At 42.8% G+C, this 27,365-nt stretch overlaps 1 protein-coding gene and 2 long non-coding RNA genes across 13 annotated transcripts in view; 2 read left to right on the top strand and 1 right to left on the bottom strand.

Annotated features, from left to right (window-relative positions):
• Nucleotides 1–1,440, top strand: part of LOC135320318 (uncharacterized) — a 239,023-nt gene extending 237,583 nt beyond the window's left edge. The window contains exon 7 of the long non-coding RNA XR_010379548.1: nucleotides 1,336–1,440. This is a non-coding gene — a long non-coding RNA (uncharacterized LOC135320318). The remainder of the gene's footprint in view (nucleotides 1–1,335) is intronic.
• LOC135320316 (patatin-like phospholipase domain-containing protein 4) overlaps nucleotides 1–27,365 on the bottom strand; it is a 90,578-nt gene that overhangs the window by 36,627 nt on the left and 26,586 nt on the right. Inside the window, exons 7-8 of one of the 7 annotated variants that reach the window (XM_064483414.1) lie at nucleotides 5,771–6,004; nucleotides 1,065–5,200 (exon numbers count right to left, since the gene is read on the bottom strand). The exons of 5 other annotated variants lie outside the window; for them this stretch is intronic. In XM_064483414.1, coding sequence (XP_064339484.1) covers nucleotides 5,123–5,200; nucleotides 5,771–6,004 — 312 coding nt within the window. In that variant the 3' untranslated portion in view covers nucleotides 1,065–5,122. Of the gene's footprint in view, nucleotides 1–1,064; nucleotides 5,201–5,770; nucleotides 6,005–27,365 lie in introns of those variants that run through there. One more of the 7 variants, XM_064483420.1, reaches the window with a different exon arrangement.
• On the top strand, nucleotides 2,062–27,147 carry LOC116150840 (uncharacterized). 5 transcript variants are annotated; one of them, XR_010379545.1, is made up of 7 exons: nucleotides 2,707–2,813; nucleotides 3,785–4,140; nucleotides 5,035–5,337; nucleotides 6,190–6,371; nucleotides 12,293–12,405; nucleotides 13,065–13,192; nucleotides 24,571–27,147. It is a non-coding gene; the product is annotated as an uncharacterized LOC116150840 (long non-coding RNA). The 5 variants fall into 5 exon arrangements; XR_004134643.2 differs by lacking the exons at nucleotides 2,707–2,813; nucleotides 24,571–27,147 and adding an exon at nucleotides 2,062–2,172 and having other exon boundaries at nucleotides 13,065–13,338; XR_010379547.1 differs by lacking the exon at nucleotides 24,571–27,147 and having other exon boundaries at nucleotides 5,035–5,134; nucleotides 13,065–13,338.

The raw sequence follows: 27,365 nt of genomic DNA, 5'->3' as shown, positions 1-27,365 counted from the left end.
TGTGTGTGTGTTCAGGACAAAGAATATTTTCAGAATCATATCTTTAAAAACTTAGTTTAACATCCTTTATCACCTAACATATAATCCTTTTGGTGAACGAAGGTGCATGCATACACTTGCAAAAACAGAAACAGCCTTGTCTGCCCCTGGGACGCACCATTTAATTTGTATCTATTAACAAACATTACTGATCACAGCGTACATATTCTCTACATTTTCTTTTATTTCTGTTGACTTCTTCTGTCAAAGTCTAGGAAATGAAAACAGTTATCTTTGCATTTCAAAATACATTTTGTTAAGTACATTTCAGATATATTTGGATGCTCTCATTCAGCTCATAAATATTCATGACTGATACCTCCATTGACGTTTAATCCTAATTGATGGGTGCTTTCAAATTTTGTCCTTGACATATTTTAGTATCACATGTTTGAGCAAATCAAACTCTGTTCCATCTAAGAGTCCTTGTTTTTTAAAGCTTCTTTCTGTGCAGATGGAAGTGGGTAAAGAATTGGAACATTCACTTTTTATGAAGTTGAAAAAAGATTTTGAAAAAAAGATAAAACTAGACAGAATTACTTAAAATAAATTTCAGATTATTACAAATAGAGAAAAATGAAAAAAGAGAGGAAATGCTATGAATAACCTTTCCTAGGGTGATTAAAATAAGTAAAACATCAACCAAAACACTAAATGCAGTACCACTCCACGTGCACTAATTTTGAAAGGAAATGAATGGCAGAGTCCAGCTCAAATTAAAAAACAAAAAAGAGAACTAATCAGTAAAAAAAAAACATTGGTATACACATTTCTTGCTTAAGAATACTGATGCTTAATTTTTATTCAAAATGCTTTCAAGTGTCTGATAAAATCGTGGTTCACACTGTACTGAATATAATTCAATCTTAGAGCTCATTGTACCATGACATGTCTTGTTTTATCACATTTATATATTTCACTTAGTATATTGGTAAATGTTAATATTTACACTCTTAGAGGTTTAAAAATAAATGCATGTGAGTTTAGTGTTCTCAAGTCTAGGATGTGTGCAAAAGGCACATAGATTCCGTTTCACAACCATTTTATTGGAAATAAAGGTCAAAATTACATACACATGGACAAAAGCAGTTTTGAAACAGATTCATGAGATTTTAGGAGTAAATTCTAAATTTTATCCCTTAAACATCAATCACATAAACTTTATAGACTTCTGTTTCAAATTTGTGAAATAAACGGAGTCAGATGGTTGCTTCTGTAAATTCACTTGCTTACAATTTAAATACTTTGCCTAACAGCCAGTAGACCTTCTGTGTTGGTAAACGTCTGTCCTCACAGCAACAGAGTGATGGTGAAGATGGTCCGGTGATGGGAAGGGGTCACCCGCTGTGCACGCAGCTCTCCTGGGACTTGGCTTTCCAGCTCATCATGCTGAACTCGGAGTGTCCATTTTTTAAAAGGTAGGATCGTTTGAGTTTTGCTCATCGTTTGTTGTCGCATATCCATGCCAGGGTTAGATGGAAATACAGTAAGAGCTTAATTATGTTGCTTCCTATTTTATTATTTTCCTTTAGTTTGTAGTAGTAATGAAATGAAGCACATGTCTGAATTTAGCAGAGACACTCCCTGATAATGACTTCCTTTAGGCATCATTGAATTCTCTCATTTAATCAATACTTTCATTATTTTATGGAGGGCTTGGTAAAGCCCCCTGTTCTTGGTGTGCTTGTGTATCTCCAGGCTTCTTGTTTCAAAACATTAGTTCCTGTCAAAACTATTTACATAATTTTAAAATATTGTAAAGCTCCACATTTATTTCCTGTTACCATACTGTCTTGACAATGTTATGGAATATCATTATTTAGATCTGAAATCTTGACAAATGACAACAACTCTATTGATTCATTCCATCCCATTATAGGAAAAGACGTGATTGGTAGCAATGATGCTGAGCTTGTAAACCGTCTTCTCTTGAGCACACGTGAGCCCTGGTTTTGCCTCTGTTTCAGCACCTGGTGTCGGATATAACGCAGGTCCGTACACCTGCCCGAGGCCACAGCAAAGCCAAAGTCATGGAGGTATCCAGGGACATCTTCCTCCATATTCCTTGCTCGCACCCACCGAGATGTCATGGAAGGAGATTCACAGAGACTGTGGAATCTCCACTGGTGAAGCGTAAGAAATTTTTAAGAGGGAAAATGTGCTTTTTTGTTTCTCTGACTTAGCAATAAGGTTTTCACCTAAGAAGAGATGACCCTCCCTTTTCTCCTTGAAATGTTCCTTACGTTTCTATGGAGTGAGTTTAACTAGTTCACAGACAGTTCTGTTTCCCTCCTGAAGTAACAGATGAAGATGTTTCCTTCTTGTGTAAGTTTGTAGCGAGCCTCTCTGTGACAGGCCCTCCTACCTCTTGTCTAGGCATACATCTTTTAAAAAACAAAGACGTCAGAGTTCTGCAAACTCAACACCGCCTTCTGTTACAAATCATCTTATACTTAGAGGAATTTGAAACCTATTTTTCAGTTCAGTTCTTCTGTCCTTATGTGAAGGTGACTTCAGGAGTGAGGTCTGTGTGCTGTAGAGAAACAGTTGATTGGCATTTTGGTCCCCAAGGGTCCTAATGGCATTTTTAATTGAAAAATCTACAGAGGCACTGATCCATATTTTAGGATGACAGGAAAAAAGGAAGCCATGTCGGCCTGGGTTGGTGTCCCTGCTTTGAAGAAGAACCTGCAAACATTGTTTTACAGGACAGGGAACCAGTTTGTTGCGCTGCCAACTTCTCTCATGTTTTTCATTCTCATAACAGCTTCAGAGTAAGTCCTATGTTCATCTGATAGATGAATGCATTTAGGTTTGGGGTTTTTTTTTTTTTAAATTGTTAAAAAAAAATTTATTGTTTTAATTAATCTTTTTAGGAGGAGGGGTAATTAGGTTTATTCATCTGTTTATTGGATGGAGATGCTGGGGATTGAACCCAGGACCTTGTGCATGCTAGGCATGCGCTCTACCGCTGAGTTAGACCCTCCCTCTCAAGATGAATACATTTTTGTTCAGGAGATGGCTTAGAGTGAAGCAGAAGCTAAGAGAGGATTAGAATTTGAGTTTGTCTGTCTGTAAAGTCCAGGCTCTTGCTTCTGTCTTTTCTTTTATTTTCTGTCAGAGAATAAATATGGTTAACTAGGCAACTCACGTCACTGGACGGTTTGCAGGGGTTTGCAGACAAACCACTGAACCCTATCTGTTTGTCCAGGAGAGCTATAGAGGACAGAGTTAAACAGATAAAAATAGCAGTCATTTGAGAAATCCAGATTTAAAAGAGGAGTAAACGCACCAGGCAAGATGATGTTTGATTACGGTACGTAATGGATTCCTGAAACTCTTAAATGTAATTAAAGATATAAAAAGGAGACAGGGAAACATAAAACGTCACAAATATGCAGTTCTGTAATTAGTTGCTTTTTTGAGACATAGCACTAGTTTCAGACTCTTGTCCATTAAAAGAAGAAAAAAAAAATCAAAAGAGGAGAGGCAGCTTTGGAAGACAGAGATGAAGTGAATGTGGAGCCTGAGGCAGGTGGTGGTGACTGCGAGCCTGGGGAGAGGGGCGGAGGGCAGAGAAGTGCCGGGGGCCGGGGGGGCCTTGCAGGAGACCCTCTGAGTGACAGAAGTGCTGTCAGGAGCGCTGGGTAAACATCACAATTTTACTGTCATTTTAATAAAACTGAATACAGTTCAGCTGCAGGCGCTGTCCTGGAGATTCAGTATATTTACCTCTATTTCGCAGCGAGCAGTGACTGCAGAACTTGTGTGTGGCAGTACCGTCAAAAATGAAAGCAACGCATCTCTTGCTGTGCCTGCGCTGCTAATGTGCTCATCGGACGAGACAAACGCGCCTGCGGCTCACGGAGAGTCCAGTTATACTAGGTTCAAGATGCCGACGCAGCAGGGCGCCTGGAACCTTCCAAGACTTTCTCCCGCTTTCAGAAGTCACACGTGCAGAGTCACAGAAGCATTCCTGGAAGCGAGTGCTTTGGCGTTGGTCAGTCTCACGATGAGGGTGGTCACTACTGTGAGGTTTTGACAGTCACACCCCTTCCTCAAGGAGGCATTTCTTGGAAGGACAGTGGATCATTATATAAGGTAAGGAAGAAAAAAAATCTTAAAGATATGCTCCTTTTGAGGGGAAAAAATGTAATTTTTAATTTAAAGACACTATTGGGGGGGAGGGTACAGCTCAGTGGTAGAGCGCGTGCTTAGCGTGCACGAGATCCTGGGTTCAATCCCCAGCCCCTCCTCTAAAAATAAATAAATAAACCTAATTACCTCCCCCCGCAAAATAAAAAAAGAGGACACTATCAGAATTCCAAAGCAGTGACAGTGTCTTCTGTCAGTGTGGTGTTGGAGAGATGACACTGTTTCTTATAATTCTGCTCTTGGGGAGATTTCTTTTCATTTTCTTTTCTTTCTCTTTTTGTTTCTAAATCCTTGGAAATCTTCCTAAACTCACTTCCCAGAAAATAGAAGTTCCCTGAGAACAGGGACCCAGTCCAACCTGCTTAGCGTACTCAGAGCTTATCAGCTTTAAAAAATAGTTGTTGGATCAATGAATAGAAATATCATCAAAATAAATCCGCTCATGCTTTATTTGAGTGGGTAAAAGATGATGTGATTTCATCGATTATGTGTTTCAACCTACGTGAGTTATTAAGCTTTGTATTATACGGAATTTTCTTGACCTTGAAGTAGTGCATGTTACAAAAAATAGAAACTTTTCACTTTTTTTGTCCGGTCGTCTCTCTCCTAACTGGATTAAAAATTCAACAAGTAACCACTGTGTGCAAGAGAAATACGTGAGAAGCCTATGAGATATTCTGATTGCTTGGCAATTTATAAACTGGGGAAAACGCTACAGAATCAAGACAGATTGTCGGTTGAAAAGGAAACAGCAGTGCACATATTTAAAGTGCTTGTTGGGCTCTGCTTGCTTTTCGGTGGGATGTGCTCGGGAGTGAAGTGACGTGTTCTCACTTGCAGGAGGAAATCGATGGTGAGCCGGCTCCGGGCTCCGAGAGGACGTGGAGTGACGAGAGCAGCTGCGGGGCAGGCGGCCAGGGCGCTCCAGTCACTGAAGCCGGTACACAGGGCGTGGGGGGACCAGAGTGCTGAAGTCTGGGGCCAGAAGCAAACATCCCAGTGGCACCTGAAATCCAGTGTGTTTCTGCACGAGACCGTGGCGTCAGGGCCGGAAAGAGCAGACAGCTAGCAGAAGCCACAGGCGGCAGGCAGCTGTGGTTGGGGGTTCCGGCAGCGGAGAAAGCCGCGGCGCCGGAGAGCCGGGTAGGAATTCGGCCTTCTGGGGTGCTGCGGCTTACCCCTGACGGCAGACTGGGGGCTCGGGGCCGTGAGGGGCTGGGGAGAGCCGTCGTGGGGGCCAGCAGGCTGGTGCGCGGGCCGTAAAGAACTTACCAAGACAAAGGATGAAAGTACGAAGGGGTTTATTAGGTGGCGCTGCCAGAGACGACAGCAGGCCACACGGAGGGGTGCCTGCGGGAGCCCCGAGGGCGGGCTGCGCTTGTGCACAAGTGTCTGAGCGGCTGACGTTGAGACGGTGGGGAAGGGAGGGGTCGTGAGGGAGTGGGGCGACAGGACGCTGCCGGGGCTGCGCCCGGTGCTGGGGGCAAGGCCTCCCGGCATTGCGCTCTCGGTCGTTACCAGGGCGGTCAGCTCACCTCAGGCAGCTATGTGTCACCAAGGGAATGCTCTTTGTTACCTGTGAAGGGCAGCACCTGGGCGCCGGAGGGGCCTTGGAGCAGGGGTCTGGCAGATCTCTGTGGACCTCACAGTGGTGCGTTCTCCTGGGTCTAGTTGGGGTAGATGCTTGTTTTCCCTGGACTCCACCAAGTGCCCAGTAGGCGTGCTCTGGGCCCTCTCCCTTCCGTCTCACTGTGGGGTCAAGACACATGCAATGTCTGCTGCTGTTGGGGGACCGAAGGGTAAGCTGTTCCTGTTGTGTGGGAGGAGGGAGAGACAGAGGGAGGAAAGACTATGATGGCAGGAAAGAGCACAGCTTGTATGAAAGTCTTAGTTCGTTCATGGACTTCATGCTCGAGTTAAAAGTGCAGATTACCCAGCTGCAAAACCAAAGTGTGTGCAAAGTCATTTCCTGTAATTGTTTTCTGGATTCCACAGTGTTGCGCGCCTGAAGAGCCCTCCCCGGAGTTTTCCAGACAGGATTCCCTGGAACTGAAGCATGCCTCACCTGCGAGCTGCCAGGGCTCTGTTCCCAGAGCAGACGAAACGTGACGCACTTACGGAACGCCGTTTAGTAAGACTTATTTCCAGTCGGAGCGCGATGGGGGCTTTCTACAAACGTGAGTTGTTAGCAGTCGTTTGGGGCTGTGACCGTATTCAGATGCACTCTGTGGAGAGCACTTCTCCTGCGAGTACCCCCTCAACACGGGACTTCCTGCCGCCGTACTTCATTGCTGAACAGCCCAGCAGGGACTTTCCTCTTGCTCTGTGTGTTCAGTTCTCACCCTTTCATTTTTCCTCCCTTAAATCCCGCTTCCTCCTCCCAGGGCTTTCCTGAAACGGCTCCCTGGGGTCACAGATGAGTTCCAGTCCTCTTGGACCTCTTCAGTCTCTGCTTGGCCTCTCTGAGGAGCTGGCTACCGCTCACTTCCCTGCACACTGGGATCACACAAGCCTAAGGGACTTTCCTCCTCTTTTGTTATGTCGATGGTGCCCCTGATCTGCAGGATCCTTGAGCCCCGGCTCTGTGCCTCTGGCCCAGCAGCTGCCGGCTTCTGACAGCTCCCACCAGGAGCGACCTGGCTGCCTCCCCAACCGGTTTCCCGCTGTCCCTTAATGGTTTCTCCTGAGGACACTTCACATCCCGTGCACATGAACCTGTCTCCGGGAGAAGCTGATACGCCCCGTCTCCTGGTCCTCCATCTCTGCACGCCCTACAGCATCTTTCCGTCTGGTCCTCTCCTCCTCCTCCTCACTCCCATAGTTCTATCCCTCCAAGGCAGCACATCCCTGTTGAGTCCTCAAACCTAACCTTCCTCGCAGAACTCCCAGCTGGGTTAGTTTCAAAGCGGATGCCAACCATGTACAAAAGCAAATCCATCCTGTCTAGACCCGTTTCCCAAGGGCGTATTTTTGTTGTTCTTGTTAATCATGCCCTTCCTCTGCTCTAGCCCAAAGCAAAGCCGCCTCTGCATGCTGTGGTTTCAGTGGAACTAGGCTGGTTTAGTTCTGATTTTCACCGATAGGAGGCCCCACTTTAAAGAGATGGAAGCATCTCTTATGAGATCTTGGTCACCCTGTCCCCAGGGCAGGGCAAGGGCTACACTCAGATGCAAACCCACATTTGTGGTATCAGCCACTCATGTCTGGGCCAAAGCAGCTAGAAGGGCCCAATACTCACCTGATTTCTCTGGGTTTAGGCTTTTCCCCAAAATGACTGGTCTCGCAGTTCCACAGGGTCTTTGCAGCTCTTTGATGCTCTGAAGAAGTCTTTAAAAGTAACTTTGTCCAGGCTTTTTAAACATTCTTTTTGTTCAGAGTGGGTTGGTTTGAATGACCAAAGTGGCCTTACGAGAAAAGCCGTTCAGTGATTTCTCTCTGTTCTCCACTGTGACTCGACTTCAGAGTGTCTAACCCTGTCACACACTCGCTCATCTCTAAAACTGCTTCCTCACCTCTTTTCTCATTCCCGCTCCATGATTTCAGATTTACCTTCCTGAAATGTCACATTGACGCCCCCCTCCCTCCACGCTCTGGAATCAGCGTCTCTCCACTGCCCAGGGAGGCATCACACACTCCTGAGGCCGGCCAGGCCGGGACAGGTTGGTTTCCAGGACACGCCCTAGTCTTATCTCCCCTGGTCACCACCCTGCACGTAGAAGATGCTTCAGAGAAACATGACACATTAGCGTGACCTCCTTCCAGATACCCCTTACATCCTGTTCCTCCTGCCTGGAGATGTCTTCTCCGGTTCGTAGTCTTCCCTACTTCTTCCCCAGCCAGTGCGTGTTAGTCCTTCCTTAATTTCAAAGTTTCCCTTTTTAGAAACCCACTCTAGCACATATGAATTAATCAATGAGGAGAATTTTAAGGCAGTTGGGTGTCACTCTTACCAGGGTTAATTGGGCATTAACCTAATTAACAGGCAAGCAGGCCAGGTGCTTACAAATCGGAAGGAGGGGCGTAAGGGGTAAGACAAGCCGAAATAGAAGTGGGCTTTCAGAACGGACCTTGTGCAAGGTGTCAGATGCTGAGGGAGAGCAAATCCAGGTTTTAGAACTGCCTTCCCACACCTGTTATGAAGGAGAACGCCCAGACGCAAATAAGGACTGAGAATGTATTTCAGCACAAAATTAGCATGGGCAGAACTATCCTCCAAGTCAGAACTGCAGGCTGAATTGGTAAAGGAGAGTCTGCACTTGGTTGGTTGTACATTGTAAGCATCCACACGAGTCTTCTGGGACAGTGGTGGGGACTAGCAGATAATGCTTAACAAACTCAGTTCTTAAAGTCAGGCTAGCATCACACTGATACCAAAAGCAGACAAAGCTATCACACACGTATACTAAAAGGGCAAAACACAGCATTCCTCAACAAAATACTAGCGAATTGAACCCCACAGTACATTAAAAAGGATCATACTTTGTGATCAAAGATTTTTCAATATCTGCAAATCAATCTGATATACATTAACAAACTGAAGAATAAAAACCATATGATCACCAGAATAGATGGAGAAAAGGCTTTTGATAAAATTCAACATCCATTTATGATAAAAACTGTCCAGAAAGTGGGCACAGAGGGAACATACCTCAACACAACAGAGGCCACATGTAACAAAGCCACAGCTGGCATCACTCCCAGCAGCGAAAAGCTGAAAGCACTCCCTCTGAGACCAGGAGCAAGACCAGGATGCCCACTGTCTCCACTGTTGTTTAACAGAGTTGTGGAAGTCCTAACCACAGCAGTCAGGGAAGAAAAGGAATCCAAATGGGAAAAGAAGACCTAAACCTGTCACTGCAGATGACGACGTAACGCTATACGTGGAAAACCCTAAAGACGCCACCAGACAACGACTGGAGCTCATCAGCGAACCTGGTAAAGGTGCAGAATACAAAGGTAACACACAACCCTATTCCATTTCTCTACACTAACAATGAACTAGCAGAAAGAGAAATTAAGGAAACAATCCCATTTACCATCACATCAAAAAGAATAAAATACCTAGGAGTAAACCTACCTAAGGTGGCAAGAGACCTGTGCTCTGAAAAGTATAAAAAATTGAAAGAGGACACACAAATGGAAAGAATACTGTGTTCTTGGATTGGAAGAATACTCTTAAAATGACCATACTAACCAAGGCAACATACAGAGTCAGTGTAATCACTTATCATATTACCTATGGCAGTCTTCACAGAACTGGAACAATATATTTTAAAATTTGTATGGATACACAGAAGACTCCAAATAACCAAAACACTCTTGCGAAAGAAGAATGGAGCTGGAGGAATCACTCTCCCTGACTTCACGCTACATTACAAAGATAAAGTCATCAAAACAGCATGGTACTGACAAAAAAGCAGACACATAGATCAATGGAACAGGATAAAAAGTCCAGAAATAAAGCCACACACTTACGGTCAATCTGTGACAAAGAAGGCAGGAATATACAATGGAGAAAACAGTTTCTTTAATAGTTGGTGCTGGAAAAACTGGACAGCTGCATGCATGTAAGTGAATAAAATGAGAACACAGTCTCTAGCATCATATATAAAAATAAACTCAAAATGGATTAAAGACCTAAATGTAAGAGCAGATACTATAAAACTCCTAGAGGAGATCATAGGCAGAACACTCTTTGACATAAGTCGCAGCAATATTTTTTTAGATCAGTCTCCTAAAGTTACGCAAATAAAAGCAAAAATAAACAAACGAGACCTAATTGAACTTATTATGCACAGCAAAAAGCTTTTGCACAGCAAAGGAAACTATAAACAGAACAAAAAGACAACCTATAGACTGGGAGAAAATATTTGCAAATAATGTGACCAAAAGGGATTAATTTCCAAAACATATGAACAGCTCTTACAGGTCAATATCAAAACAAAACAAAACCCCAATTAAAAAATGGGCAGAAGACCTAAATAGACATTTCTCCAAACAAGACCCACAGATGGCCAACAGGAATAGGAGAAGATGCTCAGCATCACTAATTAAGGGGGAAATGCAAATCAGAAGCACAATGAGGTATCACTCCACACCAGTCAGAATGGCCGTCAGTAAAAACTCTACAAATAATAAATGCTGGAGAAGGTGTGGAGAAAAGGGAGCCCTCCTACACGGTTGGTGGGAATGTAAAGTTGGTGCAGCCACTATGGGAAACAGTATGGAGGTTCCTTAAAAAGAGAAAAACAGACTTACCATACGATCCAGCAATCCCACTCCTGGGCATGTATCCAGAGAAAACTCTAATTTGAAAAGACACATGCACCCCAGTGTTCATAGCGGCACTATTTACAGTAGCCAAGACATGGAAGCAACTTAAATGTTCATCAACAGATGACTGGATAGAGAAGAGGTGGTGTGTATATGTGTGTGTGTCTACAAACATAAAAAAGAATGAAATAATGCCATTTGTAACAACATGTATGGACCTAGAGATTGTCACACTAAGTGTTAACATAAATCAGTCATAGATAAGAATACGTATACGTGGCATCTAAAAAATGATACAAATGAACTTATTTACAAAATAGAAATAGACTCACAGACGTTGGAAATAAACTTAAGGTTACCAAAGGGGAAAGGGTTGAGGGGGTAAATTAGCATTTGGGGATTAACATATACACACCTAGATATAAAATAGATAAATGACAAGGACCTGCTGTGTTGCACAGAGAACTATAGCCAATATCTTGTCATACCTCTGATTGAAAAGAATCTTAAGAATCTGAATCAATTTTCTGTACACCTGAAGCCAGCACAACATTGTAAGTCAAATATACTTCAATTAAAAGAAAGGAAACCCAGCTGAGCCCTGACAACCCAAGAACCATGAGGAATAATACAATTTTTTTAAGTCCAGAAAAAGTATTCTTTACGATCTCCAAGTTAGAAATATTAATTCAAGTATCGCACCATGCTGAAGACTTGTCGGTCACAGATACACGATCTGAATTAATGTAGAAACCTCCCTCTAGTTAGACACCCTTTGGGTGTGAGCAGAGGAAATCAGCACAGTAAAATCTCCTAAAAAAAGATTAATCGCGGAGAAGCACAGCAACTATGTGGCTCAAGTATTTTGAGGACTGAGGATATTAGACTCTGCCTCTGCTCTCGTAATGACCAGCTCAGACAAAAGGCATGTGAATATCTCAGTCAAGTCTGCATCTGCAAACTGTAGGGTGTCTTACGTATCTGAAGATAAATTAGACTTGAAGAATCTTCCCACCTCCCAATGACCCCCACCCTCATTTAAACTTTAAAGTCCGTCGTTGGAAAAACTAGAGTCAACTGAGCAAGTTCCAAACATCGATGCCAAAGCTGGACCTGTGAAAAAAATCAATCTTCGTGACATCTTTTGTGCAAAGAAGAGAAGCAGAAGGAGGCGGGCCTCCTGTGCCTGCATGTGGAAGAGGTGCTGAGAGAAAGTCTGCTTGAAGGCAGAGTAAGCTTCTGAGCGAGAAGGAACAAGAGTCTGCACACAGGCCACGCCAGATGCCCTCCAACTGGAGATCGCCGGTGAGAGAACTTCCCTCTCGGACCGATGAGAATGAAGGTGAGGTCGTGCGAGTCTTTTCCCAACACCCGCCCCTTTCCAGTCATGGGGCAGAGGTTTTCTTCTAGATGGAAATACCAAAAGGAATGTCACACAGCCACCCCCCCCCCCACCACTAAGAAGCAAAGAAACACATTCATACAGAATTAAAATAGAACACAGAGCTTAGGGCCTGAGTTTCTGAATCTGGACAAAATGGATCCTTCGCATGATAAAACCAACCCACCTGAAGATTAATGTGTTCTCTGTATTAAAACAAGGTGCACTTCCTCTTGGTTTCTCTCTGCCTACCTCATCACCCAAGTCTGAAAAGACTGACACTGTCTGTTCTTAGTGAAGGTGGCGAGAACCATGTTGTCCAACTGCTGAGAGTGTGTCTTGTTACCACCTTTTTTGAAGGGCAGGTTGCCTAGAACCTTGGGGAGTTTTAATCTGGTTTCCCCGTTGAGCTGGCACTTCAACCTGTACTGGTTTCTCCTACAGAAATACCTGCTGTGGACAAAGAGATGCACAGAGATCACAAAGAAGCTAAGGGACCCCGAACAGGCAGCGATCTGCTGAGTGTTCATGTGTTCAGACAAGGGCAACTTAAAAGAGTAAGTTAATTCAAAACATGATTGCTTTGATATGCTATGAATGGGATAAAATAAAAGTTACAGAGGAATATCTATTCTGTACAAAGTATGAACCAAATCTATTGTTGTACTAAATAACAAGAGGTACTTTTGCGTCTGTGTATATACACGGAAAGAAACAAGCACCAAACAGATAATGAGTATTCCTCACCTCATGGGAGATGCTGTGACGACACTTTTCCTTTGTTTTTTAATGTATGTACAGATTTTTTTTCCAATGTGCCTATACCATTTTGAATGAAAACACCACGTAATTTTTAAGGAAGATCGGCTGCCACGTTTGAAGTTTCTAAAAACACACAGACTGCATGTAGTAGGAGGCAGGTGCTCATGGAATATTTGTAGCTTGACAGCCTCAGAGATTTTCCTGTATCTTTTTTTTTTTTTTTTAATAAGTATTCTGACTTGTGCAGAGGAAGTAAACCACCTGAAACTAACATGTCACACGTTGTCAGGCTCAGAAACCTCTCTTTCTTCAAAATAACCCCAAGGGGAAAATGCATCAGCCCAAATAATAACAGTTTGGAAATGCTTTGCATGTAGAAGAGAAATGTAAAAATAAGTGACATTTTCTTACTACAAAATTCTGAAACATAATATTTTTGTAAATATTGTTGCAGATTATCTGGTGTCATGAAAGGTGATAAAATCCAGAAAATCCTGCAGAAAGCGAAGAGAGCTTTAAATAAGTGTGTTCATCAAAGGTATGAAGACACGTCATTTAGATGCCATCGCAATCAAGACACTAGTGAGTACAAAGCTAAGGGTAACTGACGTGTTGATAACTATGTACAAGAATTCAGTACCTTGCATAATTCCCGCTTTCTATCCTTCTATTTTTATCCATTTTCTACATTTTCATAAGCCATAAATAAAAGTTTGTTTCTTTCCCTTTTTCATGCCTGTTCTCCCATAAACAACCTTCTACTGACAGTCGTTGGTTATTCAGGAAGAACAAGATGATGGGAACTAAAATGAGTCGGTGAGGGGCATTTTTCTTTATTCTAAACGTTCCATCTGCCTAACTGTATTTATGGCATGTCAAACACCTGTTTTTATTGCCAAGGGACCAATCTGGTTCTAAAGTCGCAGCCAGTGATGGCCTGGGAGGGTATTCAGATACCATTTCCCAAGCAAGGCAGATGGCAATCAAAAGTAACTTCACAATTTTACTTTTTACCACAACCGCACAAACCTGAAGAAACGCGTGGGGGCAGCACGGCCACGACTTCACGGTAAACGGTGCGTGGCCCGCGTTCAGCATGTGCGTGAGGGACGGAATGTGGAGATCGATAATCCCCACCTCACGGTGGTCAGTCAGAAATCAACCCCGAGCGCTCCGCGGTGGGCGAGCAACAGCAAAAGTTGTCTCTGAGAGCCCCGCGGACTGCACTTCCACAGGAAAGCAGTCCCCTTCAGGCCCAGCAGGGGCAGAGGTGGCTCCTTCCAGTCAGTGCAAGGACGTGGTACTCAGGGAGGCGTGTGATGAACTGTACTGAGAAGATGAGATTCCAGACCAACTGACCCTTGGGACAAAAGCTAGAGTTACTGAAAAATAAAAGTGACCAACTGTCGGAGGCAGTGGTTTGGACAGTTCCTTCCATAAAGGACAGCAGTTAACTATGAAAGCAGGACCCCTCTCCTGTTGAGTCATCAGCTCAAGGACAGTCACCTTGGAAGGCGCCAAGACTTCTCATGACCTAGCCCAGTAATAAACTGATGGATAAAACCAAATCCTTCAACCGTGGGCAGCAGGAATGCTCTCCATCTTTAGGGTGTGTAGGATTATCAAATCACTGGACATGGATGGGTACAGGGGGTAAAGCTGATGAAAACAAGAGAACCCTAAAAATGAGTAAGAGAGTAAGAATATAGACAAGAAAAAAACCCATTAAATTTATTAGCACTTTTGATGTGATTAGCCTAAGTGAACCAATCCAGTTTTCAACAAATTTAATACTATGTGTGTATTCTCTGCTGTTTAATAGTGCTTAATTAAAGCATTTAAGAAAATCAAATGTATCAGACTGGTTTGAATTAAATAATTAGAAAGAAATTCATTAGGTGTGCAATCAATGTTTTAAGGCCTATGGAAATCTGTTTAATGAATAAGCTTTTGCTTTATTGGTTATATAAATAAAATATGGATCTTTAGAAGAATGCTATATAAGTAAATTAGATATCAAAGTACAAACAGTGGTGTTCTTCATGCACATAAGTGCTTTGGATATTAAGGAATCTATCAACATTAAAAATGACACATGCATCAAGATCTCACATTGTTTATAGCTAGTAGAGATGGGTAAGACTGAAATTAGACTCCAGAAGTACATGTTTGTTAAGGAGAGAGAAACTTAAGGACACAGTGTCCTCTGGAATATGATAAAGGTCCTGTAACTATGGAGTATATTATCACTAAGAATATGTGATGTAGAAATATTTAAATTAGCAGGAAACAAACAAGATCGCTCCATGGAAATATGTGTTAGTTATTAACAGAACTGATCTTTAATAGAGATGCTTACCACTGAACGGAAAGTAGGTGGTATCGTTCAGCAGTTAAAAGATGAAAAAGTCAAAAGCCAAAGGATAGCTTGGGGCCAAGATGGTCGGAGTAGAAGGATGCTCGTAGCTCACCCTCTCCCACAAATACACCAAAACTCACATCCACTGACCCACCCAGCCAGCCAGAGCACCTGCGGAGCTCCAACAGAACATCAACCTCTTCAAAAGACAAAGACACCATGAATCTGGTAGGAGAAAAGGAAAAAAGAAAGAAGAAAAAGCAAAACTGTGGGGCGGGTCCTGCGGGGAGGGAGCGGCAAAGGAAGACTAGCGCTCGTTCACTGAATCTACCCCTCTCCAACGGGGAGTTCAGCGGGACAGAGGTGGGGCCACCTCGGATCTGTATGGAGCAGCCCTTGATCAACAGAACTAAGGTAAATGGGCATACAAGGTCTCTGCAACTCCGAGCCCTAGAGGCAAAGCAGCAGGAGGGGACCGGGACAGGCTACGCGAGCTGCGCAGAGGACTGGGGCGGATGCAAGGTGCTGTGCGCTGTGGCTGGGAAAGGATACAGAGCAGAACAACTTGGGCCCCCCATAAAACAACACGGCTGATGTGCCCTCGGGGGAAGGGTGCCACACCCCCATCTCTGAAAATCCTCGGAAGGTTTTTGGGCGAAGAGAGGCGGGGCTCAGGCACAGCCACCATATCTTGCTGCGCTGAGCACCCAGGCAGGGGCGAGGCCGAAACCTTAATTCTACCTAAGGGCTCAGCAGCCTCAAAGGCCAGACGGAGACTTGTCTGCAGCCCGAGGCAGATAGGATCCTTCCGCCCTGGGACCTCAGCAAACTCACACCACCAAGACAAACAAGGAGCTGAGTTTTGGCATGGAGCAGGGGTGCGGCTGTTCCGCTGTCTTCCCCGAGCCCGCCTACAATTGCGGACCCGGAGGAGTGGAGCGGGCAGCTGCACAGAGCAGCAGAGCGACCGGTGCCGGAAGAGGGCGGGGGGGCCACCTGCCTTCCTGGCAGGAACGCAGCCCCTGACCGCGGTGCTGGGAGGGGGCGCGCTCTGCTTGCCAACAGGCACTGGGAGCAGCACAGACGAGAGCGCCAACGGAGGGCTTCTGGAAACAGCAAGCTGAGTTCACGAAACCGGGCAAAGACAGACCTCTCAATAAAATCATTAACAGCACAGTCTCCACGAGAACATATTCTCCCCACATTTTTTTTAATCTGTTCTATTTTCTGTTACCTTTTTTAACTTTTGCTTTTTAAACAATTGTATGTTTCCGATTTTAATCCCTTTAAAATTTTTCTTTTAAAATTTTTTTTATTATTTTTAAAAACCCACCTCATTTCATTTTTATTTCTCTTGGTTTTGATCTCATTGATTACACACAGGTTTCAAATTTTTTGTTGTTCCTTTCTCCTTTTTTAAAGGTTTTTAAAAGACATCTCAACCTGATTGCTATTCTGCTTCAACTTGGTCTTCTATTATTGATGATACACTGTTCTCAAACCTTTTCTTTCCTCCCTTCTTTTAAAATTCAGTCTTTTTATTTCATCTTTTTTATCGTTCTATTTTCTATCACCTTCTTAATTTTTACTTTTTAAACAATTCTGTCTCCAGTTTTGATCGCTTTTAAATTTTTCTTTTAAAATATTTTTATTATTATTTTTAAAAATCCACCTCATTCCATTTTCATTTCTCTTGGTTTTGATCTGACTATATGCAGATGACATGATACTATATATAGAAAATCCTAAAGGGCCACACAAAAACTACTAGAACTAATCGAAGAATTCAGCCGGGTAGCAGGTTACAAGATTAATGTTCAAAAACCAGTTGCATTTCTTTTCACTAAAGATGAATCAACAGAAAAAGAAAGTAAAACAATCCCCTTTAGAATAGCACCCAAAGTAATAAAATACCTAGGAATAAATCTAACCAAGGATGTGAAAGACTTACACACAGAAAACTATAAACCACCGATGAAGGAAATTAAAGAAGACTTAAAAAAACGGAAAGATATCCCATGCTCCTGGATTGGAAGAATCAATATTGTTAAAATGCTCCTACTGCCCCAAGCAATCTATAGACTTAATGCAATCCCTATCAAATTACCCAGGACATATTTCACACAACTAAAACAAATCATAATAAAATTTACATGGAACCACAAAAGACCTAGAATTGCCAAAGCATTACTGAAGAAAAAGAAAGAGGCTGGAGGAATAACTCTCCCAGACTTCAGACAATACTATACAGCTACAGTCATCAAGACAGCATGGTATTGGTATGAAAACAGACATATGGACCAATGGAACAGAATAGAGAGCCCAGAAATGAACCCACAAACTTTTGGTCAACTAATCTTCGACAAAGGAGGCAAGAATATACGATGGAATAAAGACAGCCTCTTCTGCAGGGAAAACTGGACAGCAGCATGTAAATCAATGAAGCTAGAACACTCCCTTACACCATACACAAAAATAAACTCAAAATGGATCAAAGACAAGATAAGACAAGATACAGTAAACCTCCTAGAAGAAAATACAGGCAAAACATTATCACACATACATCTCAAAAATCTTCTCCTAGGGCAGTCTACCCAAGCAGTAGAAATAAAAGCAAGAATAAACAAATGGGACCTAATTAAACTTACAAGCTTCTGCACAGCAAAGAAAACAATAAGTAAAACAAAATGACAACCTATGGAATGGAAGAAAGTTTTTGTAAATGATGAAACCAAGAAAAGCTTGATCTCCAGAATATATAAGCAGTTCATATGATATAGTAAGAAAAAAACAAACAACCCAATCCAAAAATGGGCAGAAGACCTAAACAAGCAATTCTCCAAGGAAGAAATACAAATGATCAATAGGCACATGAAAAAAATGCTCAATATCACTAATTATCAGAGAAATGCAAATGAAAACTATGATGAGGTATCACCTCACACCAGTTAGAATGGCCATCATTCAAAAGTCCACAAATGACAAATGCTGGAGAGGCTGTGGAGAAAAGGGAACCCTCCTACACTGCTGGTGGGAATGCAGTTTGGTGCAGCCACTGTGGAAAACACTATGGAGATTCCTCAAAAGACTAGGAATAGACTTACCATATGACCCAGCAATCCCACTCCTGGGCATACATCCAGAAGGAACCCTACTTCAAAAAGACACCTGCACCCCAATGTTCACAGCAGCACTGTTTACAATAGCCAAGACATAGAAACAGCCTAAATGTCCATCAACGGATGACTGGATAAAGAAGATGTGGTATATTTTTTACAATGGAATACTATTCAGCCATAAAAACCGACAACATAATGCCATTTTCAGCAACATGGATGTTCCTGGAGAATGTCATTCTAAGTGAAGTAAGCCAGAAAGAGAAGGAAAAATACCATATAAGATCGGTCATATGTGGAATTAAAAAAAAAAAATAAATGCAGAACAGAAACAGACTCATAGACATAGAATACAAACCTGTGGTTGCCAAGGGGGCGGAGGGTGGGAAGGGACAGACTGGGATTTCAAAATTTGTAGATACTGACAGGTATATGCAGAATAGATAAACAAGATTATACTGTATGGCACAGGGAAATATATACAAGATCTTGTGGTAGCCCACGGACAATATATGTAAGTTCATGTGTAACTGAAAAATTGTGCTCTACACTGGAATTTGACACAACATTGTAAAATGACTATAATTCAACTTTAAAAATGTTAAATAAAAAAGCCAAAGGATAAATACAGGTGCTTAGTCCCACATCTGGACGGGAGGTGGGGCCCTTTGGGAAAGAACAACACAGTTGAGGGTCTCAGCGTGAGGGTGGTGACAAAGATAAGTCAAGTCTGATGGTGCCTCAGAGAGCGGCAAGTTGAGGCATTCCAAACGCAGTCAGATAAATGGGTCTGGGGGGTGGGGGGCGCGGTCATATGATGGGAAGCCTGGACCCGAGCTTGATCCTGGGCGTCATCAGCCCAGAGAGTGCATTTGTAGATCCGTGCACTTCCTGAGAAGAAGGAGCAGGAATGGGTCAGGGCTCACAAGATGACCTGAAATGCACCAACGTGAAGAGGCTGTGTTGAAGGGAGAGGCTGACACAGAACACTAAGGGCCGGGCGCGTAGGAGGAAACAGATAGGAGAGCGTGCCCGTCTGGGGACAGAATGTGTCATGCGGCCGGGACATCAAGCAATGTGAGCAATGACACATGCCCCTGTGTCTACTTTCGCCCTTCTGCTGAGAGGGGGCAGTGTGACAAAGGCATGGGCCACGCTGGGACAGGAGAGGGTTTACAGAGAGAGTCAAGGTAAGTTGGGCTCTGAGTAAGCAGAGAGACAGTGGTGTCTCAAAGGAGAGTGGAGCCCTGGAGAGCTTTTCAGTTGTAACATGGGAGATGCTGAAGCCTGTTGGTGATGGAAAGTACCAAAGAAGAAGGGAGAGGGTGGTGATGAAGCAGAGAGGAGATAAATGATGGAAAGAGCTCCCTGGACAGATAAGAGGTGATAAGACACGAGGTAGTCTTACAGAGTAAATGCACAAACTGGGCTATGGGAGGGGGAGAGACATTGTCTCCAGGGTGGGAGGACAGGAAGATGTGATCACTGATTATGAGAAGGGGATGGAATTTCCACGGGATGCCTTTTATTTCCCCCACAGTGTATGTACAAGGGGAAGTTCTAGGCTGATTCTGAGAAAAACTGGGGAAGCATAACATTTTAGCAGAAGACAAGGGAGAGGTTACAGCTCAGTGGTGGAGCACATGCTTAGCATGTACAAGGTCCTGGGTTCAATCCCCAGTGCCTCCTCTATAAATAAATAAACCTAATTACCTCCTTAACACCCCCCCCCAAAAAAAATTAAAAACAAAATTTTAAAAAAAGCAGAAGAGGAAAGGAAGCACAGCATTACCACAGCGGAATAACAGAGGGGTGAATTCACTGGGAAACATCGTTAAACATTACAACTAGTTTAACAGAATTGGAAAACAAGATTTTTGCAAAATTTCGGTATAATAAAAATGTAACACATGAACTATTTTATAAAGTCTTAAACTCTATAAATTATAAAGTAAACTGCTAAGTAAATGATTCTACCACTGACGGTAGAAAGGCAAATAGCGTCGTTACCAATCACTGAAATCAGTTACTGCAGAACCATCCTATCCCCTATTAATAGACTTTTTCCTCAAATGGTAATGGAATTTGGATATTCATTTTCTATTAATGTCAAAGGTAAAGCAGTTTTCTCTAATGAGTTCAGAAAGTGGCCGACAGTACAGCGCTACGTACAGCGTGTCTTATGGAAGTCCGCGTCAGAAAGGAACTACCTCGTGCTTGTCATATTTCCATGTTTCTCTCCCAGACTCAGGTCTCACTTCTCCCAGTCCATGCCTCCACCCCACCACATCAGGCGCCACTCTGACGCTTAGCCTCCTAGCATCCTTCATGCCACAACCTTCCACTTGCCTGTGCCACCGTCAGAGCCCCCTCCCTGTTTGCAGGTGTCGGCTCTTCAGTTGTGCTAGAAAGCTACAAAAGCCAGTTACTGGTTTCATGAATAGTCACGGTAAATGATCGCGGGGAGCCTGGCAGACCCAGTTTTTGTTACATGAATGTTCTAAACTTAGATGCTTTGTCTCTTATTCTGGAATGAAAGGCAACGCCCTGTTCACTTTCTCTCCTCTACCTGACAAATACGTTTCTTTGTTCTAGCCCACGTCTCTCTTCCTAAAAGAACACTTTAGTCTCGCACTTATGCCAGCCTCTCCGGTGTCACGAGAAACTTGCTCAGTAAGTGGACACTTTGAGCGTTCTCCTCCTCTCCTGCATCCACTGGACCTTCCTCATTTGCTGACAAAGATGCCAAATACTTTTTTCCCCATCTCTACGCTGTCCCCAGCCAAAAATATGCATCCACATAAATTTTCAAGTTTACTGTTCTCTCTCCACCTCTTTAATATCAAACACCTTGGAAGGAAATCTGTCTATAAAATACAGCAATGTTGTGTGTATCATCTGCCACTTACAGCCCTCCTAGAACAATGTAGTCCCGTCACCATGGAATCCACCATCCAAGCAGCATTGCTCAAGACTCAAGGCATCACTTGGGAACGCTGTTATAATGCAGACTCTGTCCATGAGGTTGGGGATGAAGCCTGAGATTCTGCACTTCCAACAAGTTCCCAAGTGATGCCCCAGTGTTGGTTCACTTGAAATGCAAGGACCTAAATAAAGCACCGTCGCTCAAAAATGTACTAGTTTTTTTTTTTTGCAAGCTATCGTTTGACAACGAAGACTGGAACCTTGTCGACAGGTTTTCTCGTGTTTTCACTCTTCAACTCAATGCTGTTGGCTGAGCCCATCCCTCCACAGAGTCAGCGCTCACAGACAGTCCGTCTCTATGATGTCGCAGCCAGGAACTTTTCCATGCTTAGTCTAGCTGGCCTCCCTCCTCTGCTGAATTCAACACAGCTGACCACCCATGTGATGAAATTGTACAACTGCAGCTTCCCAGAGGGGAATAGATTCTTTTAATAGCATCACTGCACAAACATCACTTTTATTCTTTAACAAAAGGCAGGAATAAAGGTACTTCCGTATTTACCTCTTTCCGTATCATTTGAGCCTCGGGCCAAAGAGGCAAACAGGCTAACGTGGCCTCTGAGGCTGAAGCACCAAAAATACCCACCCCCCACCCCCACCCACACCCAGGACGTCCGAGACGGCACGTGGCCCAATCACACCCAATCAGAATTTCCTCTCAGACTCCTCTATCAAGTCTATTAGAAAAATGTCCTCCCTACGCCCTGTGGCTGCCAATATAGTAAAATTTGAGTTTTGCTCAGAGACCAGCCACCTTTGTCACCACCTGGGCAGAACCTGTACTGAAGACAGTGGGTACCCGGGGACTTACCTGGGCAGCTGTGTGCGCCACGTAGACTCTGGACTGTACACAGAACGTTCCAGAGACTCCATCCTCTTTCTTTTACCTCTCCTTGGCTGAAGGTAATTTGAATTGAGGTTCCAGCATGTGCAAAAACCTGTGACAATTAACTGTCCTAAACATGGTCCCTTTATTTGAGTTCCCTTAAATAAGAAACGTCTCTAATGCTTCCTTAGAAAAATGCACAGATGACACTGAGAAATTACCTATCCGTCCTTGGCTGTCACTGAGTATTTATCCTGCCAGATGAACTTTACCATCTGTTTGTCACATTTTCAAAACAAAAATATCAAGGGTGTGACTGAAGTTTGTAAAATGCATGGTTTACTATAAGGAGACTGGACACCGCACAGAATGTCACCTCCCCATCCCAGATTATATGTCATTACCACGTAACTAGGGAAGACTGTATGGTTTTCAGATGTGCCTTACACATTAAGATGTGATGCATCTCTTGCTGTGGTGAATGTATTGTTCCACTTTTAAAATTCTACTGGTATAAAAGTATTATAAATTTTCATAAATTAGTATAGAATTTTAAATGACTTCTTTAAATTCTCATAGTACTTTTTCAGTTGACTATCTCAGATTTTTAGGCATAGAATCATTTGTTCCCCAACTATTAAGCATCTGGGGTGTCAGGTCATGGGCACAGTGCTAGACGCAACTTACAAATGACAAAGGTTTTCCCACTGTTTCCACTTTCTTCAGCTTTTACTTATCTTTGCTTCTGTAATTTCTAGACCTTCCACAACCACTGGCATTGTAGCAAAGATGTCAGGCATACGTGTTCCTGATTTAATGCAATGTCTTTCACACCTTATTACTAGGCGTAGGCCTGTCATTTGACTGGGAACGATTTTTCTGAATGATTTTTTATGGAAACCTATTTTTAATTGAGTGTCACTATTTGATTAATCTAGCATGTATACTGAACGTTACCCAATTAATGCAGGAGACAAATTTTTTTATCTTTCTGGCAATCTGCATGGTGCCTTAATTTAGAATGTTAGTGCTGAACTATCAGAAGCTAGTTATTGAACAATAACAGACAGACAACATACCACAACCAAGAAGGCAAGCAAGGAGAGCATATATATATATATTAGATAGATGACTGATGGATGGGTGGATGAGGTGGGGGTTGGGTGGGTGGATAGATGGATGGATGGATAGACAGACTGATCGATCCAAGGGGATGTAAGTAGGTAGGTAGATAGGGATAAGGGATGGATGGATGGGTCCAAGGGAATGTAGATAGGCAGATAGGTAGGTAGATGGATGGATAACAGATGAGAAACAGATCGATAGCTGAGAGATAAATATACCCAGATGTAAATGTTGATATTTGTATGCACACGTACATATACATCCACATTTTTAGGCTCTGTTCCCTAAGAGGACCTGGGAGACCCATCACACCAATAACACTGTTATTTGGATGATAAGTTTCATGTATACAGACCATAAATATAAATACCATTTTCTACTGTAAGGAATTACAGCCTTTGGAGAAATAGCTGACTCCAGAGCTAGGGCAGAGGAGGTACGAGATAAGCCTGCAGAATATTGTTCCAGAAAGTAAGGAATTGCTCAAAGAATGATGAGGATCTGTCCAAAGGACACAGGAACAGCCAAAATAGTCTTCCACTGACCAAACAGCACAACCTGAGCACCAAAATATGTGATGATCATAGCAGATGATAATTCATTAAATAAAAGAGGAAACTATGAGTTCATACAGATATAACCAAATTAAAATCTTGTTGAAGGTGGCGGGATTTATATGATTTTGAAATCACTTCTCCACCAGATAGTTATTAATTATAAAGGGGAATAGAGTAACTTCAAAAGGAAAAAGCCTCACAGACATCAATTTTAACCAAGGTTAAGCTGCCTCTCGTCTGGTAAGATGCAACGAGAAGGAAGAAGGAAACTACACCTGTAGTTTTCCTGCCAGTCATAAGGACAAATGAGATAAACCCCAAATGAGGGAGCCCCTATACATAATGACTGTAGTGGGTTGAACAGTATGCCTCTATAAGTCACGTCTACCCAGCACCTTAGATTCTGACCTTATTTGGAAATAGGGCTTTGCACAGATAATTTGTAAAGAATTTCAAGACCAGATCATCCTAAACTTAGGCTGAGCCCTAAATCCAATGACTGGTGCCCTTAGAGGAACCTAAGGGGACACAGAAACACACAGGGAAGAGGCTCACATGGAGACAGAGGCAGATACTGAAGTGATGCTGCCACAAGCCAAGATATGCCGAGGATGGTCGGCAGCCACAACCACAGGGAGTTAGGAGAGGCCTGGAGGAGACTTCTCCTCAAAGCCTCCAGAGAGAACCAGCCTTGTCAACAGCATCGTTTTTGGACTTCTAGTCTACTGAACTGTGAGAGGCTAATTCTGTGCTGTGTTAAGCCACCTGGTTTGAGGTACTTGTTACTGCAGCTCTAGGAAACTCATACAACAGGCAACTACATTCCATATCTTGTAGTAACCCATAATGAAAAAGAATACAAAAACAAATATGTATGTATGTGTATGACTGAACTATTATGCTGTACACCAGAAGTTGACACAACATTGTAAACCGACTATGCTTCAGTAAAAAGAATAAACTCATACAGTAGCACACCCATCGTCTTGCAGACATCCGGTGCCATGAAGTCAAAGGCTGAAAAAAGGATCCAGAACTGAGGGAAACTGAAGAGATAGCAATACAGCATGGAACAGGTGATTCTTACCTGGCTTCTTTTGGCATAAAAGATATTCCTGGGACACTTGAGGAACCTTAAATGGAGTCCGAGGACTCAACCAATGTTCATTCCCTGATACTGATTATTGTATTGTGCTTGTGTGGAGATGTCCTTATTTACAGGAAGTACCACCAAAAGTACGTGGTGGCTGGTGGGACATCAGGTTGGGGACCTGACTCACAAGTGACTAGGAAAAACTCGTTACTAATTCCAGTATTTAAGGTTTTTGTTTTTAAGTTACTATTGTTTAAAAATGCCCACTTGTATAGTAATCAGAAATGTAAACTGAAAAAAGGTTAGAAAAAATTAAGAAACCTGAGGAAACTAAGTAGATAAAAATGAGTGATAGGAGTCCTCGCTCCATGTTATGTGTGTGAAACAGGGGCCTCTGCTTTGGAGAGGAGTTTGCAGAATCTCCTCGAGTTGAAGCCATGTGACCTGGGATGACCCAGCAGTTCCACGTGGGCAGAGATACCCTTGAGTTTTACAGAAACTGTACAAGGAAACGTGTCTCAGAGTCACCGTACCAACATTCTTTGTAATTGTGAAAAACTTGAAATGACTGAAATGTCCATTGACAGAAACAAATTCTGCTGCAGTGACAGACGAGTTGAGTGATCGAGGCTGACCTACAGGTATGGCAAGGATCAGTCTTGAACATGTAAAGTTGAGTGGGAACAATGAGTCTGAAAGGACACCCACTGAGTGAGGACTTTGTGTACAATTTGTAAGGCACCCAAAAATACTCTCATCTGTTACGTATGCATGTGTGTTTGCATGTATGATGGATGTGCATTTGTAACAGGCCAATTCCAGTATAACTCTTACCTTTGGCAAAGGGGAGGGGGAGGGAATAAGAAGAAAGGAACTTTAGCTGTAAAATGTAGTATCCGTGTGTGTTTTTTAAATGTCAGAGCAAATATGCTAATCATCAACTGTTAAATTAAGGTATGAAGTATGAGGTGGTCCCTTTTACGGTCTTCTGTTTCTTTTTCCAGTATTGAGAAATATTGTACAGGTAAGTAGAGGCCTATTTTCAAAAGGAAAGTCTGTTTGGATAAAATAAAGCAAGCACACAGGGTGGAGTTGTGCTAGAACAGGAGAGACGTGTGGATGGGGTGCCTGTTTCTCTGGTACGGCACTCAGAGCATTCCACACCACCCCACGACAACAACAAGGCTGTTTTTATTATTGCTCATGAATCTGCATCATCTGTGCCAAAAGCTCATCAGGCTAACCAAGAGGAACAGCATCCAAAGGAGACGGACCACAGCCAGCAGACACAGCAGAAGAACTGCAATGCCGGTCTCAGCAGTGTGTACGCGCTGGCAGGTGCGCGTGGCTGGGCAGGCGTGATGCACCACACACACAGTGGAGGTAAGGACGAAGACACAGTGACTGTCCAGCAAACGGCAACAACACATCCTGAGGAAACAGCGCCCTTCTCTGACCCCTAGGACGGTGCCAGTGGGGGTGCCCGTGGTGCCGGTGCAGAGTCGCTGTTACACTACAGCACGACATTCTGTTACTTTTTGTCAGGTGATACGGTCTGCATTTCTTAAACCTTGTTTGTTTGCTCTTTACTTGTGACTATCTTCTGCTCTCCTACCCAGTAGCGCAAATATTCTATGAAGTCAGGGACCTAGCCTGTATGTCACTCACAACTTAACCGTCTAGCCCAGACTCCGGCACAGGCTAAATTCTCCATCAGTATTGATGGAACAGACACAAAAGCAGCAGATGAAACATCTTCTATCCGGTCCCCCTAATGCACGTAAACATCTTGCAAGTCACTGGTATTTTGAAATGTACATTAAAGCTACACTGTTGCTACTTCCATCTTCCTGGTAATAGCCAATTCTTACATGGCACTGTTAAAATAATATGGATGTCAACCAGTGAATTACTGCCTATGAGCAAATGGGATAGATCAGTCTAACACTTGCATAACAGAAAGCTCTTTACGCAAAGTATTTCACCGTCCTGCGTGTGGAGTTGATTCTAGCTCCGTGTGCATCTATTTTTAATAGCAAGTTGATTATATTTTACTGACAAGGAGAGGGCAGGCACTGCAAAACAAACATAATGCATATTGTTGGTGTGTAAAATCCCAACAAATGACATCAGCTGTACCTTTTCATACAAAAACTGAATTAGCTTGGAATACTAAATTGTCCAAGAGAGACTCCAGCTAACTCATTATATATTTATTGTTGAAAGGGTGACCATGACCTGCGTAATATGTATTTACATATTTAAAGCTATAGTCAATATGAAAATGAATGAACAAGAGTATTCATGTATGACTGTATTGGCACAACACTGTAAACTGACTATAACTCAATTGAAAAAAAAAAAAAGAAAATCCAGATTTGTATTATGGAAACAATGCCACTCTTCTCAATTTTTTTGTATTGGAAAATATACCTAGTTTATAAAAAATATTTTATTCATGTTAACATACAGTAAACAGCATGTGTTTATTGATGTTGTGTTTAAATGCATTAATAAAGAAATATTTCTAAAAAAATAAAGCTATAGTCACTTTACTATTTGAAAATCCACAGTGTGGCTGAAAAATAGAAATTACTCTTTAGGTTATATAATGATTGATTAAAGATTTCTATCGTGTGATCACTACCCCCATTTCAGTAGATTTTTATAGATGAAATACACATAAATCAAGGA

This window comes from Camelus dromedarius, chromosome Y (assembly GCF_036321535.1).
Source record: "Camelus dromedarius isolate mCamDro1 chromosome Y, mCamDro1.pat, whole genome shotgun sequence".
NCBI classification, from domain to species: Eukaryota; Metazoa; Chordata; class Mammalia; order Artiodactyla; family Camelidae; genus Camelus; species Camelus dromedarius.
The sequence above is the reverse complement of the archived record's forward strand: the minus strand, read 5'-3'. Positions and strand labels throughout refer to the sequence as shown.